General features: G+C 40.0%; 1 protein-coding gene across 17 annotated transcripts in view; it reads left to right on the top strand.

The window, feature by feature from the left end:
* The window catches only part of GRIK1 (glutamate ionotropic receptor kainate type subunit 1), a 356,985-nt gene that overhangs the window by 266,000 nt on the left and 75,783 nt on the right, over positions 1–15,202 (top strand). For 15 of the 17 annotated variants that reach the window (XR_011534030.1, XR_011534028.1, XR_011534029.1 and 12 more), the window contains one exon: positions 475–618. The exons of the other annotated variants lie outside the window; for them this stretch is intronic. Coding sequence is in view for 10 of the 15 variants with exons in the window: in XM_008522573.2 (XP_008520795.2) it covers positions 475–618 (144 nt within the window). In the remaining 5 variants the exon portion in view is untranslated. The remainder of the gene's footprint in view (positions 1–474; positions 619–15,202) is intronic. 17 annotated transcript variants of the gene reach the window in all.

Below are 15,202 nucleotides of genomic sequence, written 5' to 3'. Positions count from 1 at the left end.
CAAGTATCCTTATCTGGAAATTACCTGTTAGTTTTACTTGCGTCAGTTTCTTTCTACCAAATAGAAACAAGTAAATAGATATATAAATAGATATAAATACTGAGAAACAGTCTGATATTGAAATAGCGAGCTTTAGTAGCTTCTAACTCAATGCAGTTGATCTTAACACTATGCTTAACATAGAAGACACTCCAAAAATATTTGTTCCCTGAATCAAGTCTTTTGCGACTGATCTGAGTTGCTTTTTTTAAAGAATTCAAAACAAAGCAAAGCTACGACTCCAATTTACTGTGGAGTAGGAGGTATTATTTTAGAGAAAAATAGCTATTGGAGAATGAAAACTGTTCAGCTGGAGAATAAATGGCAGTTGAGATCAGACAAATAGGAAATAAGGAAGCAGACAGAATGATTATGCAGGTAAAGGAAGATAAGCAAAGGTGGAATTGAAGATGTGGTGTGTGTTTTCCTCCACAGACAGAAGCAGCTCTGATGTACGACGCCGTGTACATGGTGGCCATTGCCTCCCACCGGGCTGCCCAGCTGACTGTCAGTTCCCTACAGTGCCATCGACACAAGCCATGGCGCCTTGGACCCAGATTCATGAACCTGATCAAAGAGGCAAGTGCTGCTCACTCACAGCACAGTTCTTCCTTTGGCTTATTGCTGTTTGACTGTTCATTTAATGTGATCTTCCCATATAGCTTTGTTGGTATGATGTCTATAAAGGAAGAGAAGCCATCGTCAACCAGTCTGCTGGGATTTCACTGTTAAAAGTTTATGTAGAAGAACTGCCAGGAATTTTCCAGTGTATTTTTGAGAAGTTTAAAGAAGCTACCAGATCATAACACTCACCTTCCTTCATTTCAGTGATGGCCTCAACTGCTGCTGACCCTCCACCCATGTTCATAAGATCCCATAGGTGCTTATTCCAGGGTCATTGAGTCAAGGAGTGGGTTGGTCCATCACTGAAGAGTACCAGATACAGTTCTCACTTTGTCAGCCCATAAACCCAGTGGTTTCCTAATTCCCAGGTTGTGCAGGACTAAATGGAAGGACATCTTTGTCCTCCGACATACAGATATTTTGCCGTTTGTCAGCAAACTGGAAAAGTCCGGTCCCATTCAAAACCTACCCAGTGTACTAAAGGATTTTCAAGGGTAGAGGGTTTTTGAGGGAGGAAAGTTCTTCACTATCGCCCTGGGATCCTGGACTACCCCCCACCCTTTCTTTTTCCCTAAGGTAATTTGGCTTCTCTTCACCAGACCCTGTTTTAAGATCCTGAGATTCCTTATAGATATGTATCCCTGGATTATATTTGATCTCAACATGCACCTCAGAGTGTGTCTGGACTTGCCAAGATGAAATAAGGCACATGGGAGCAGCCAGGCCTGACTGAACATACACCCTGTCATATACTCTGTGATGCGGCTCTGTTGTCTCTAAGGGATGCAGAAATTTACCTCTCAAGTGAAGAGTATCTTTATTCTTCTTTGTACTGGAGAAGGTTGGGGTGAGACAAAGCCATAAAAGAGAAGAATGGCAGGAGACATAGCACAAGAGAAGAATGCCAGCCAAGAGCAAGGGAGACATCCTAAAGAAAGATACTTACTTTGGACTCTATCTCTGCTGGTCTCTTCAGCACCTGCAGACCTTTTCTTTGGCCATTCAATCTACTTCTCCACTGAAAGCTGACCTTGATCCATAAGGGTGAGGACCAGAGAGGCAGGATGGATGAAGGTTAACACTACCCAGACTCCAAAGCAAGGCCATTTGCAAGGCTGGGTCTAGGGAGTGGCAAGCATCAAAGGAATGCCCTGAGCACATGATTTAAGGAAGCCCTCACTCTCAGGTTTGAATCCTGCACTTGCAGGAGACTGAAAGGGAGTGCCTCCTTAAATTTTGCTGCTTGGGTTGGGTTAGGATAAAGAGTAAGGTTAACACTTGTGAAGAATACAGCAACATAGTAAGAATCTGAAATATTAGCTATTGTTTTACCATTGGAACGGACCACTAGTAACGGCCTCATTCGGTTTACTGAGGATGATGCCAAGAATTTAAAACTGACAACAACAACAAAGAAGTCACAAATAGGCATGAAATGAAATACCCTTTCTGACAGCTACATAAATCTGACATGCTGTGCCTAATAGAAAAACATCACACAGCCTCTCCTGTCCTGGCAGCGATCACGGTTATGTCCTGAATCTCCATCCTGATCACCTTGATCTTTAACAAGAAAACAGCTGGTTTCCTTTTATCTCACACCAGTGCAAGGAGAGGCAAGAGGCCACATGAAAGCTTGAGATCAAACACTCAGAGCACCCCAAGCACCTTTTTGCTTGTACTTAAGTTGCATAAGAAGGTGAAATTACCAAGCCACATTTAGACATGTTTAAAGAAATAATGAGCCCCAGGACAAGGGAACACATTGAAAGCAAAGAAGAGCTTTGCATTCATTTACTCCAAAGAGCAAATTCCTCCATTCTTAGGCTCCACAGTTGGGCGGTGGAAGGAAGAGAGTGGATGCATTAGAAACCTTTATCACCAATGTGCTCATCCTTCCTTTGTGTCCTGCGCCATGATGCCATATGCTACCTTCTATAGGGCGTAGGTACCTGCAGAGAAGATGGGATTGTGGGTAACCAGGATCAAAGCCTCAGCTTATTGAAGGACTGGCAATGAGGGAATTCTGAGACAAACTAAAACATGTGGAAGTGAAAAAATACAGATGTTTCCTTCAATGAGTACCTAATTCCAAAAAGCATTGCAGGAGGGAAGTTTTATTAGGAAACATGCAATAAGGCACTTGGTCCTAAAACTTCCCTAGGTTTTTTCTTTTAATAACTCTCACTTTCTAATATTTCCAAAACTAGAATCGGAAATAATGTGAAGGAGCAAGTCAGCAGATTGAATTTATGGGGTGAAGATCAAATTCGTCACAGGAGGTAAACTCCCAGAGCCGACAGGGAGCTGCGTGGGCACTAATCCCTGATCACTCTACACATCATTTAGAACCAGTAAGCCTTTCAGACCAGCCTCTCTAGCTAAAACCTTTCAGTGTTTGGGGCTGACTAGAAAGAGGGGAAGAATTAAAGAACATTTTAAACATGAAAGGGTGTGTTATAGTGTCATCTCTCTGGGCATCTGTTGAACAAATGTATATAAGGAGATTATAAATTCCCATTTGACAACCATAACCGGGACTCCATTATGTAAGTAACATGAACTTGGCACCATAGGGAAATATCTCCTCCAAAATTATAAGATGTGGTCTCTACTATCTACTAATAAGAGTTCTATGTAGTAGAGGAATGACAGGCTTCATTTGAAGCTTTCGTATGCCACAGGATAAAACCTACACTCATCAGCAGGATATGCAGAGTCTCTAGTGATTTAGTTCCTGCTCCCCTCTGCCATCTCCCTCATCTCCTGGCTCATCTCTAGCACTTGCTGAACCTATTGTGGCTCGCTGAACTTGCCATGTGCTCCTGCCAAATTCCTTTGCCTCTAACTGGAATGCCTCCTCTGGGTCATCCTTTATGTCTCAACTCAAGCTCTAGTTCCTATCTGCTGGCCCTGACTCACAAATGTAGGCTCCTTAGCTCCATGGCAGCTGTTGGTAGGCCATCATACTTGTCCACATGTCTATCTCCAAGCTGTGTTTTCCAGTCTCGATTCCCTAGTTCTTGCACAATGCTAGGTGTAGAATGAGCACCCAATAAATAGGTGACAAACAAGTGAATGAATGAATAAATGAATGAACAAGAAAGGAACTGAAGAATACACATAACCTATAAGCAAGTGCTGTAGGACAAGCTCAGAAAAGGAATATCACATCCAGAAACAATTCAATAAGGCAGAGCTAGGGCCTGGACTAGAATTATCTACCAGCCCTAGTTCTGGTAGAAGAGTGAGGCAGTGGTGTCCAGAATAGGCCAGCCTATTTAACCCTGGGACTGGGAGCACAGACCCTCAGATTAAATCACAGATTACTATCTGTGTGAACTTCATCATTTAGCCTCTTTTTGTCTCAGTTCCCTCTTCTATAAAATAGGGATAAAAATACTCACTCCATATGCTTGTGGGGATTACATATACTATATGTACAGCCTCACAAATATCTGGCATGCAGTGATTTCTCAATAGAGGGTAACTGCCATTAAATGGAAGATTCTGTTAAAAATGTATATCATGTAAGGTGATTGTCAGGAACAAATGAAGCAATGCATAGAGAACATTGGGTACATTGCCTAGCGTATGTCAGCACTGTATGCTTGCTATTGTTATTATTGACCTCATCTTTATTATTAGTGGAGCCCAAGATGAAGTAGCAGTGCCTTCAAAAAGGAGGCCAGGACCTAGCAGTGGAAAATCAGGAGTTCCATGGAGACAGGCATGCAGCATACGAGAGGCTAACTGCAATGATGCTGGGGAATGAGAGAACTTATAATCATTGAGCACACACCTGATTGCTCAAGGGAGGCCCAAAGACGTTAGGTAGTAATCAGCCAGGCTGAGCTATAAGAACACCCTGGCAAACCACGTCTCAGGTCAGTCTTGGAAATGATAACTCAATGTTGGGGCTGAGGAAGCTGAAGTACTTCTTGCCTAGCATCACTCTGGACCAGAGTAAGTTCCAACTGGCCATGGGGAAATCTGGGAGCAGTTATAGAAGAAGCAAGGCAACTGACAAGAAGGGGGTCTATAATTACAGGTGCTGGGAAGAGCAGTGAACCTTGGGCACAGTGAAGTGAATCGCAGATTTTAAGTTAAGGCAGTGGTCCTTAACTGTTCTGAGTTACAGACATTATCCTAAACCTGATTTAAATCATGGATCCATTGTTCTCACGAAAGGTTTACAAATTTGTCTGCAATCTCAGGGGTCTTATGAACACCCTGGGTTCCCTGAAACTCACACTGAGAGTGTCTAGACTGGGTGTTGAAAGTAGAATTTGGTTGGAAGTGCCTTTTGGTATGGTGACAGCAAAAGCATAAATGAAACATAAAGAGTCCTGTTGGGCTTGGATGGAGTGGTCCTGGGTGGAAGTGGTGGGAAATAAGTTTAGGTAAATATGGAGAGATAATTTGTGGAAATTGCCTGCTGAGCTGAGAAATTCAAATTTGACTGATAATTGGCAGGAAGTCACTGCTCTTGGGAGGCAGAGACAAAATAATATTTCAGATAGTTGATCCTGGTAGTTATGTGTAGGTTTGATTGAAACAGATAATCCCACAAAGATTGTTGAGAAATTGTAAACATCTTGGTTTGGAAGTAATCATCACTCATGAAGGGCTGAAAGAAAAAGGAATTTGTTCAAGAGAAATATACAAGTGTTTCTTGAGTGCAACCCTGACTTCTCTTAGGTCTAAACTCATCCAGTTACTTCCCTATTGGAAAAATCCACTTGGATGTCCTGGTGCCACCCCTATATCAACAAATTCCCAAATAGAATCCATCATTTTCTCTCTTAAATCTATTATGGCTATAATAGGCCAAGTGTTAATTAAATACAGTGTAACTGGTTTGTCAAACCTGCACAACCAGTGGGACAGCAATTTATTTTTGCTCCTTCTGCCCATTTAAAATTATTAAGTGAAAATCTGGGCAGAGACCATAACTTTTTTGTTTACTTAAGGTAATGGCAGTCCTGGAGTCCTTTTAAGTGGAACCTCAACTTCATAATTAAAATATTCTAAGATATTAATGAGAAGTCCAGTTTGATTCAGCATCAAATTTCTCTTCTCCCTAAGCTTGAGTCTGCTGGAAGAATCTAGGGTAATGGAGGAGCGTGGTTGGCTTCTCCTCTTTCTCCTTTCCTTACTTCTTCACCACACTCTTAGCTGTTGTACTTGCTACAAGGCTCAAAAAGAGTTAGAACTCTTCTTACTTACAGTTGCTCTGTGCTCTCTGGGCTAGGCAGATAGTTTGAACTGGTGTCCCCAGAGAACCTGGGAGATTTTTAAAGCAAACTCTTTTTCTAGAAGGACCTTCCTTGACTCTTTATGAGTTCCTTTTGGGCAGTCTCTCCTCATGTTTCTTTGACCCGGACCAATGGATATCTGTTTCCGGTGGAAGAGTATTATGCTTCCTCAACCCCTCCACCTCCAATAGTACACCTCTTGCTCTTTCTGCTGAAGTCTCCTCACCCCTCTAGACAGTCCTATTGACTACAACCCAGGACAATCCAACCAAGGTACTGTGGATCCAAGTCCACAGGAAACACCCTCTCATCCATTCCCTGGCAATTCTTGGAGTGCCTCTAATTGAGATGCAGCAGGCTTCTACTGGTTGGTCCACCACCTCAACTGGCCAACTCTTGTGTAGCCTTCTTTTGTCACTTGGGAGTCATACCACAGTCCATAGTCCGCCTTAACTCTCTCATGTTTGAGTCAGCCATTGGTCTTCTGCATCACCAAGTGCAGCCAACCTATTTCAGATTTCTCTGAATGGTCCCCTGGAAGCTCTGCTCACTAGAAATGAGATTAGAAAATAGCATCCCAAAGACAGAAGAGTGTGGATTCAGAGAGACACAACAGCTCTCTCCAGAGAAATCTCTTCTGCAATCACTTCTACCACACAAGTGACTCCTTTTATCAATCCTTGATCTGGAACAATCTCTGGGCGGGCACTTCCTTTCTACAACTTGGGAGTGTCTACCTACCTATTCTAGTATCCTGATATCTATCATATTGGTATCTGAGTTGAAACATTGCAATAAGACAGAGCATGTCACTCAAACCAGACTTCTTCAAGTTGTCTAATTGTCTCCATCCACCTCAGCACACTCATCTAATTAATCGAGTCCTGTCTACTTTTTATCTTAAATATTCCTTGGCAGCCTTCCTTGCCCACGGTCCTCATCATTTCTCACCTGGACTATTAAAACAGCCTCTAATTAGGGCCCAAATCTTGAGTCTCAGTCCTCTTACAACTGTTGTCTATGTATAAGCAAGGTGATGCACATAAATGTATAGTAGGTATTCCACCTTTAGAAACACAAACTTGCTGTGTCCGCCATATTGTTCTCATACAGTGGAGACAGATGGGTTTCTTTTTTCCTGACTAAAACCTGCCTTATGACATCTTTTTTGTCAAACTCCTTTCAGTCTGGAAGGCACGCCTCTCATTTCTTACTGGGGCTAACTCTTACTCAGACTTCATTTTCTCTAGTGGGCCTCTCCTGAATCTCTATTTGGGGATGAATCTTCCATTGGACTCCATAGTTCCTTTACATCTCCATGTTGATTCTTAAGATGCTTCATTCAGACACTGTAAGATTGTTCCCGTGGACAAGGACAGAGTCAATTTATCTTTGTGTCTTCAGAGCACCGTGCCTGTACATGGCAGGCATTTAAAAGATGCTTGTTGAACTGAAGCCAGGAAGTTAAAACCTAACAAACTCTTAATAAATTTTGCCGAACTAATACTTCATTTTAAACCATGTAAATAGTTCCTAATTGCTCTGATCCAAAATAAATTTACTACATAGGAGTGAAAAATTATTTCCAAGTGCCAATGTACATGGGATATCACCGAGAGCTATATAAAATATGAGTGACTTTCTGCCACTGATTTGCTGAGAAAAAATAATTTATTGGTTCTATTTTGATGGAGTGAAGATTATAAATTTGAATATATAAACAAGATGGTCAAATTCAAGCTTTTAAAAATCAAAGAGTAAAAGATAACATTCTCCATTGAGGCACCTGTATTTGCCTTGATATTTATTTAAACTTTTACTTAATAGGTCAGTATTTTTTTTTTATGGGATCCAGGTGAAAAACTACAGAGTTAGAAAAAATTAAAGTCCCTGGAGAAACGTAAGCTCTGACATGTTTTTACCATGGCTCCACTGGGTAATACTTCCCATTAGTGCATTCCATTTGATTTTGATTTCCAGGATAAGCCGTCCTTTGGATTAATTAGATGACATTGGATCTGGCAGCAAACTCAGTCAAATTTCTACTCTTTGGAAAAACTTCCATTCGTATTTCTCTTTCTGCACCTATTGAATAGTACCTGCATTCTGACTCCTCCTTCTTCAGCATCATCACCTAGTTTGCTCTGTGTACACAAAAGCCATTTATCCCAGCACGTTCTCATGTTTAGGACATTTAGACGTAAAGAAAGAGTACATTTTTCAGGTCCTTCCCTCAATACTCTATGCAACTCTGGACAGAAAAAGGAAATCAGTACCTAAATGTTTGTAATTTATAGTGTTTTTTTTTCCAATGAGGAAGATTGGCCTTGAGCTAACATCTGTTGCCAATCTTCCTCTTTTTGCTTGAGGAAGATCGTCCCTGAGTTAGCATCTGTGCCAGTCTTCCTCTGTTTTGTATTTTGTGCTGCCATCACAGCATGGCTTGATGAGCAGTGTGTAGGTCCATTCCTGGGATCTGAATCCACAAACCCCGGGCTGCCGAAGTGGAGCCCACAATCTTAACCACTATGCCACTGGGTTGGCCCCTGTAGTTTATAATTTTTGCTAATTATATGGATTGTCTTATACATAACTAAGGTGCTAAGATACCCAAGCCTAAAATATTCAATCAGTGGCTGGGTGAACAATCACCTCTCAGAAATGTTGAAAGGGGGTGTCGGTATAGGATGGGATTCTCCTTAGTTTATATGATTCTCCTTAGTTTATATGATTCTAAATAGCATTTGTATTTAAGAGATAGCATTCAGAGACTCATGTCAATTATTGTCCTCCTCCCATTCAGCTACTAATATCCTGGTTCTGCCCCATATTGATTGAAGAGTTTGCTTTCTATGCCATAGCCTGTTATGTATATGTGTATGTGTGCATGGTTGCACAAGCACATACATGTTTAATTTGCTTAAATGAATGTCATTTTATAGATACATATGCACATATATATATGTAAATGTATGTCTATATCTATATGCATGCATATAAGGGGACGTGTGGATGTGTATGTGTGTGGATATATATATATATATCCACACACATATTTTTGTATATATACATTTCATTCAGCAATTTGCTTTTATAGTCAATATTAAGTTTTGAAATATATCTGTTTATATATATTTATTATTTATGCAGCTCATTTTCATTGAAATCTAGTATTCCCTCCTTCATTCATTCAACAAATATCTACTGAATACCTAGTATGTGGCAGATACTCTCTTAAACATCAAGAATGCAATAGTGAGAAACAAAGCCCCCACTCTCATGGAACTGATACTTTAGTGGTAGAATCAGACTATATAAAGGGAAATACAGTACTTCACATGATGACAAGGATTGTCAGAAAAGCAAAGTACAGAGGAGGGTGGGCGGTAGGTACAAGGGTCCTGGAAGAGAAAAATGGGCGTTGCTATGTTCTATAGGAGCATTAGAAAACATCTCACAGATAATGTGAAATTTAGTAAAGCCCTAAAAGAAAGGAGAGAGCAGGACATACAAATATTAAGAAAGCAAAGGATCCAAGGAGAGGAACAACTCGTGCATTGAATATACTTCAGTGTACTTAGCCAGCCCCCTGTGAATGGATATTGTTGCCTCTTTTTTTGCACATCCAAACAATGCTGCGATGAACATCTGATGTTCTTATGCACAGATGCAAGGTTTGTTCTAGAGGAGCACTGTCCAGTACGAATATTATGTGAGTCACATAGATATTAGATCTTCTAGGAGCCACATTAAAAATTAAAAACCAACAGGTAGAATTAATTTTGATAATATATTTTATTTAACCCAACATATCCAAATGTTATCACTTCAATGTGTAATTAATATAAAAATTATTTGACTTTTTTTTGTAATAAATCCTTCAAATTCAGTTTATATTTTAAACTTACAGCCCTCAATTTGGACTAGCCACATTTCAAGTGCTCAATAAATCTTGGGGACTAAATAAATGTTTTTGTAACACAATATCTCACCCAACCAGGCCAACTAGGAAAAAATGAATTCAACCCATGTGGGATCCATATTTTTATCTTCTTAGACAAAGAACATATTGTTTAGCTATAATAAGTATCTACCCAGCAAACACAATGATCTGATTAATATGACCAAAATAATTTGAGTAATTCAACCGAATGATTTGGTTTCCAGGTTTTATTGATCACATTATCTAGATAATTAGACAAATGCCCTATTCCCAACCACTTCACACCCACCAGGTCTCAGACTTCTGTTCCTGCCCATTTAGTTGATTTGCAAGTATAGAAGCCACTTTATTCCATTTTGGAAAGTAAGCCACCACATGAACCAGTGCCAAAAGAGACTAGTTTATGAAAAAAGAAAAGCCAGATGTATATTCTAAGATAAATCCTTAGGAAATAAAAACAAGTTTAGCCAGAATGCATGGCATAGATACAGTTAAAGTCGGCAGATTTAGAGTTGGAAATCAAATATTGGCAAGAAAAGCCATTATATTTTTAAATTATGCAGTGATCCATGCAAGCTGTTATTGCAAGATAATGGGTTATAAACAAAACACATAATAGTTAAAATAATTATGTATTGGACAGATGAGAATATGATAAACGCATGATTTCAGTTCCTGAAATAGCTGACATCCGAGGAAGTTCTGTGGTCTAAAGGTTATGTTTATCATTTCTTCCTTGGCTTAATGTTTATTTTCATCACCATTATTATGAATACTTCAGATTTGTTTTTTAAATAGCTTTTCTGAGAACTGGCTTAAAATTGTGGGTGACTGGACAGAGATCACATTGCTTAGATGGTGGGTGAATTTCAGATATATATCATTGTATCTACTCCGGGGACCTGAGTTAGATAGTAATTGTACAGTTAGTCCCTCAGGGTTGTGTTTATACAAGGCATACAGAGTGAGCCTCATTAATTAAAAGCAAATGACATACACCATGATGAAGTGCACTGGTTAACTCTTCTATTCAGGAGACACAGCCAACTGCAGGCAAATTTCTGAAGTCCATAAAATTCTTTCTCTGTTCTTTTCTCTGCACCATTTCTCCCAATGTACTTTCATCTCTTCATCTTACTCTTAGTAATTCAATGATAAAGTGTTAGCAAAATCAAAGTTTGCTGAATGAATGAATGACTATATTAATTAAGGAGTCAATAAATGCTTAAAGGTGTCATTGCTTTCATGAACATTTACAGGCCAAGAGGGAGTTCCTAAACTTGGAAAGCTTTCAAAATTCAAGGAAAAATCTCCTTAGAGTTGGACTGAGGTGTAGTAAGAGTTGATCTGGGATGCAAGTGAACTAAATCTGACTGCCCCTCCACTCCCATCACCATAGGCATCACAGCCTTGAGGAGGTCACGTAATTTAACTTCTTTGACCTGCATGTTGTACGTTATGCTTGTCCAGATCTTCTGAGGAGGAAAGGAAAGGGGGCAAGAGAATGGGAAGAGACATAGATATTTGTTTCTCCTCATTGTAATCCTGTGTCAACGAAAGTAATCCATAACCAATCTATAAATGAAAATTTGGGAGAGTTTATTCTGAGCTGAAATCTGAGGACCATGGCCTGGGGACTTTCCTCCCAAAGGAAGAAAGGGCACCAAAGAAGTGAGGTATACAGAGTGGTTATATACACCCGAACAGGATGTTTCACATATGATTGAAATGTCCCTCCCACGATAGTCACAAGATTGCCCTGTCTGCACAGTGCTTGATGGACACAGCAGGTAGTGGGTCTGCTATCTCAGTGGGCGCAGCAGGAAGCAAGTCTATTGTCTCGAGCTGGGTGGTCACAGGTGAGCACAGCAATCAGTTCCTAGCCTAAGGAAAGATGCTTAATCCTTAAGGAAATGCCAACGTTGGGACTTGGAGGGAAGTTGCACCTTTATCTCAAGGGCCTTTGTTCTTGCCATAGGGAATGTCTAAAGCAGATATACAATGCATGCTCAACAGCCAGGGTCAGGCCCTTTTGGAAAGACAAGGTCAGGCCAAATTAGGTTTACACCAAATGGCTTCCTCATATACTCCAATATATCCTATTGCTTGCCATTTCCATTTTGTCACCTGTAGCCTTTCTTAGGTATCATGGCCAGTAGGAAGAAGATCCTCATTCCTAGGTCTTTCTATCTTCTTCTACCTTTCTCCCACTACTTAAAAGTCTGTAACTTTTGTGGGGCTGGCCTGGTAGTATACAAGTTAAGTTCGTGTACTCCGCTTTGGTGGCACTGGGTTCGTGGGTTTCCATCCCAGGCACCCTCTCATCTACACACCACTCATCAAGCCATGCTGTGGCAGCATGCCACACACAAAATGGAGGAAGACTGGCACAGATGTTAGCTCAAGGATAATTTTCCTCAACCAAAAAGAGGAAGATTGGCAAGAGATGTTAGCTCAGGGCCAATCTTCCTTGTCAAAAAAAAAAAGAAAAAAGAAAACCAAAAAATAGTGTGTAGTGTTTGGAAGTGCTGCTTTATTCCATCATACATTCTACAAATATTTTGGATATCTATCAAATGCAGAAGGTAGAATTCAAAGAAAAGTAAAACATTTCCTGCCATCAAGGAATTAATAATCAGTTGGAGAAGAGAGAGCTAACATAAATAGTTAACATAATATACAATTATTATGTTAAATACATATAATGTATGTATTATTATGTATTTATGCCAACTATAAATATATAATTGACATAATACAAATAGTTAAGATAATAGTTAACATAGTTAACATCATAAAAGACCTAATGAAGTATGCCAGAGGGTTAACAAGTGGCCCTCTCCAAGAACACAGAGAGTTTATTTAAACCATATTTTCCCTTCTTAAAATATTTGCATCCCATAACTCCAATTTTTTCCCTTTCATGTTGAGCAGTAAGTTTTGGAATAACCCCTCTTAGGGCTGCAAAACTTCTGAAGGTGACTCGATAGCCATTTCAATATACAGCATTTGTTTTCAAATACTGCATTGTTAATGGAACCCATTCTTCAGGCACTCAGCGCACAAGGGAGGCTCCCTGCCCAAGGGTTCATATTGAAAATGTGCTGGGTGATTCGTTTAGTATAACTGATTTTTCTTCAGAATTCACAGACTAGAAATAGTGTGCTCACCAATGCATTAAAAAAAATTGATGGTGCTAAACATTGATATAAATCAATAAAATTATGACTGGAGTGTATCAATCAATTAACAAAAACTAGAGAGAGAATTGTCAAACACTGCCCTACTAATAAAAATCCTATTTGAAATGCAAATAAAAGGAGAGCTGACACTGTCCAGTTGTGTTCAGGCCTGCCAAGTATTGACACCTACAACACAGCAATCAGTCTAAAGCAGCCATAGTTTAAGTCTAGAAGGTTCTGACAATAAAATTTAAATTCGATTTCTTTTGAACACAGATAATCAGAAATCAGGAGCACTATTTTCCTGTGTTAGATTTGCGTTTGGCTTAGCAAGTCAGTTGCTTTTCATGACTTGGGGGCAGACCAATCCATTTAAAGAATGAAAGTTTAATGTTTATTAGTATATATGTATAAAAAATTTCCATTAACTATTTCTCATAATGCACAACAACTTTCCATTAACCATTTCTCATAATGTGCTTCTAACGTATGTATGTGCACACACAGGCATTCACATACACTGGAGTCTTAGAATTCAAGAAAAATTCCATTCTCATCTTGCTCCTATCACTTGTGAGCTATGTGACTTTGGGCAAGTCACATTAACTCTTTGTCTCAGTGACCTCAAAATTCAATGAGTCTGTGTTCTTGTAGTCAGAGTTCTAAAATGTGGAAGGGAGGCTGATCAACTACTTTTTCACCCTAACAATCTCACCAACTCCCTAGGTGTCTTCCTCTGTGCCTCATGTTGGACAACCCAGGGACATCATATAGAGAGATAGGCTCACACCTTGTGGGGAGCCCACTGGAGTAAAGTCTATGTAAGATTGGTGATTAGATTAACCCAGGGTATTTACCCACACCATTGCAAGAATTGCTGTATGTGCTCACCTCACAATTTGAAGTACTACAATATAAAGTTTCTCTTCTCTATTAACTAAGTGGTTTCATGTGCTTGTCTTGTGGGGGGTGCAAAGATTACTGTGGTTCCTGCCATTGAGGTGTATAGAGGTAGAAGGAGCACCTTGAAGTTTCATGAGAGCCTAGAACAGAGGTGAGGCAAGGACATCTTTGAGGATAGAAAGCCAATCACATTAGGAGCTCTTTGTCCATCTAAACTGTGTTGAATTGAAGTTATCAAGAGCAAAAAAAATCACGGAAATGCAATTGGAAGGAAATATGAAGAAGGAAGAAATGGTCTTGCATGGATGGTGACTGGTGGATGGAGCCTGAAATGAGCCAGGAGTCTTTTTAGCGCCCATTGGTAGAGCATCCTCCTCACTTAACTGCCCACCTAAAGGGCAGGTGGGATGTAGGCTTAGTCCTTCCAGGTGCCAAAGGCTGACTTTTCTAGGAAAGCTCATGCACTCATCAGAACAAAGAAACTAAGGCCAAAGCTTAGTGCACTAAGTCTTTCAGTTACTCTGAAGACCAGTTGTTAGACAGCGTTCAGAGTCTTAACACAGAAATAATAATTATTAGACAAGAATAACTAGGAACATACAATGTTTTAAATGCTTTATATCTATTTGCTCACTTGGTCCTCTCAACAACCCAATGATTCTTCTCTCCATTTTACATGAGGAAACTGAGACTTAGCAACCTGGATAATTGGCCAAAGGTTACAAGCTAGAACATGATCCAGTTGCAGCCCTGACACTGCAGAGCCAGTGTCTCAATCTCTGTGCTCCACTGCCTCTATAACCTAAGATTCCAGAATTTCAAGATGGCAAAATAGAGCTTTCATCTCTGTCCAGTGGTATCCGACTGTCATGCCCCCAAACACTTGACTATACTTATTTATTTATGTATGTGCTTTTATTTATTTAAAAAAATTTTGAATAGCCTTGTGGAATTCAAAACATTCAGCAAAATCCCTCAGCGTCCTCTGTGGTATAGCTGTGCTTCCTGCTCTATGATAGCCTAGAAAGAAACAGGTGCCAATGGGCCAGAGTTTTGCCTTGCCCCAAAGAATGAATGATCAGGGGTTTACTGCATCTGTCTCTCTTTGGCCAGGGAGTATTCAGACTTCGTGTCCACTACACTTCCTCCTACTCTCATTGGCACTCACAGAATACTAAAAGAACTGAAAAGCTTTGGACTGAAAATATGGTAACCCATAACTTCTCTGAAGTTCAGCCATTCAACAGCTTCGC

The sequence above is a fragment of the Equus przewalskii genome, chromosome 27, assembly GCF_037783145.1.
Source record: "Equus przewalskii isolate Varuska chromosome 27, EquPr2, whole genome shotgun sequence".
NCBI lineage: Eukaryota > Metazoa > Chordata > Mammalia > Perissodactyla > Equidae > Equus > Equus przewalskii.
Note: the sequence above shows the minus strand (reverse complement) of the source record. Positions and strands in the feature narration are given on the sequence as shown.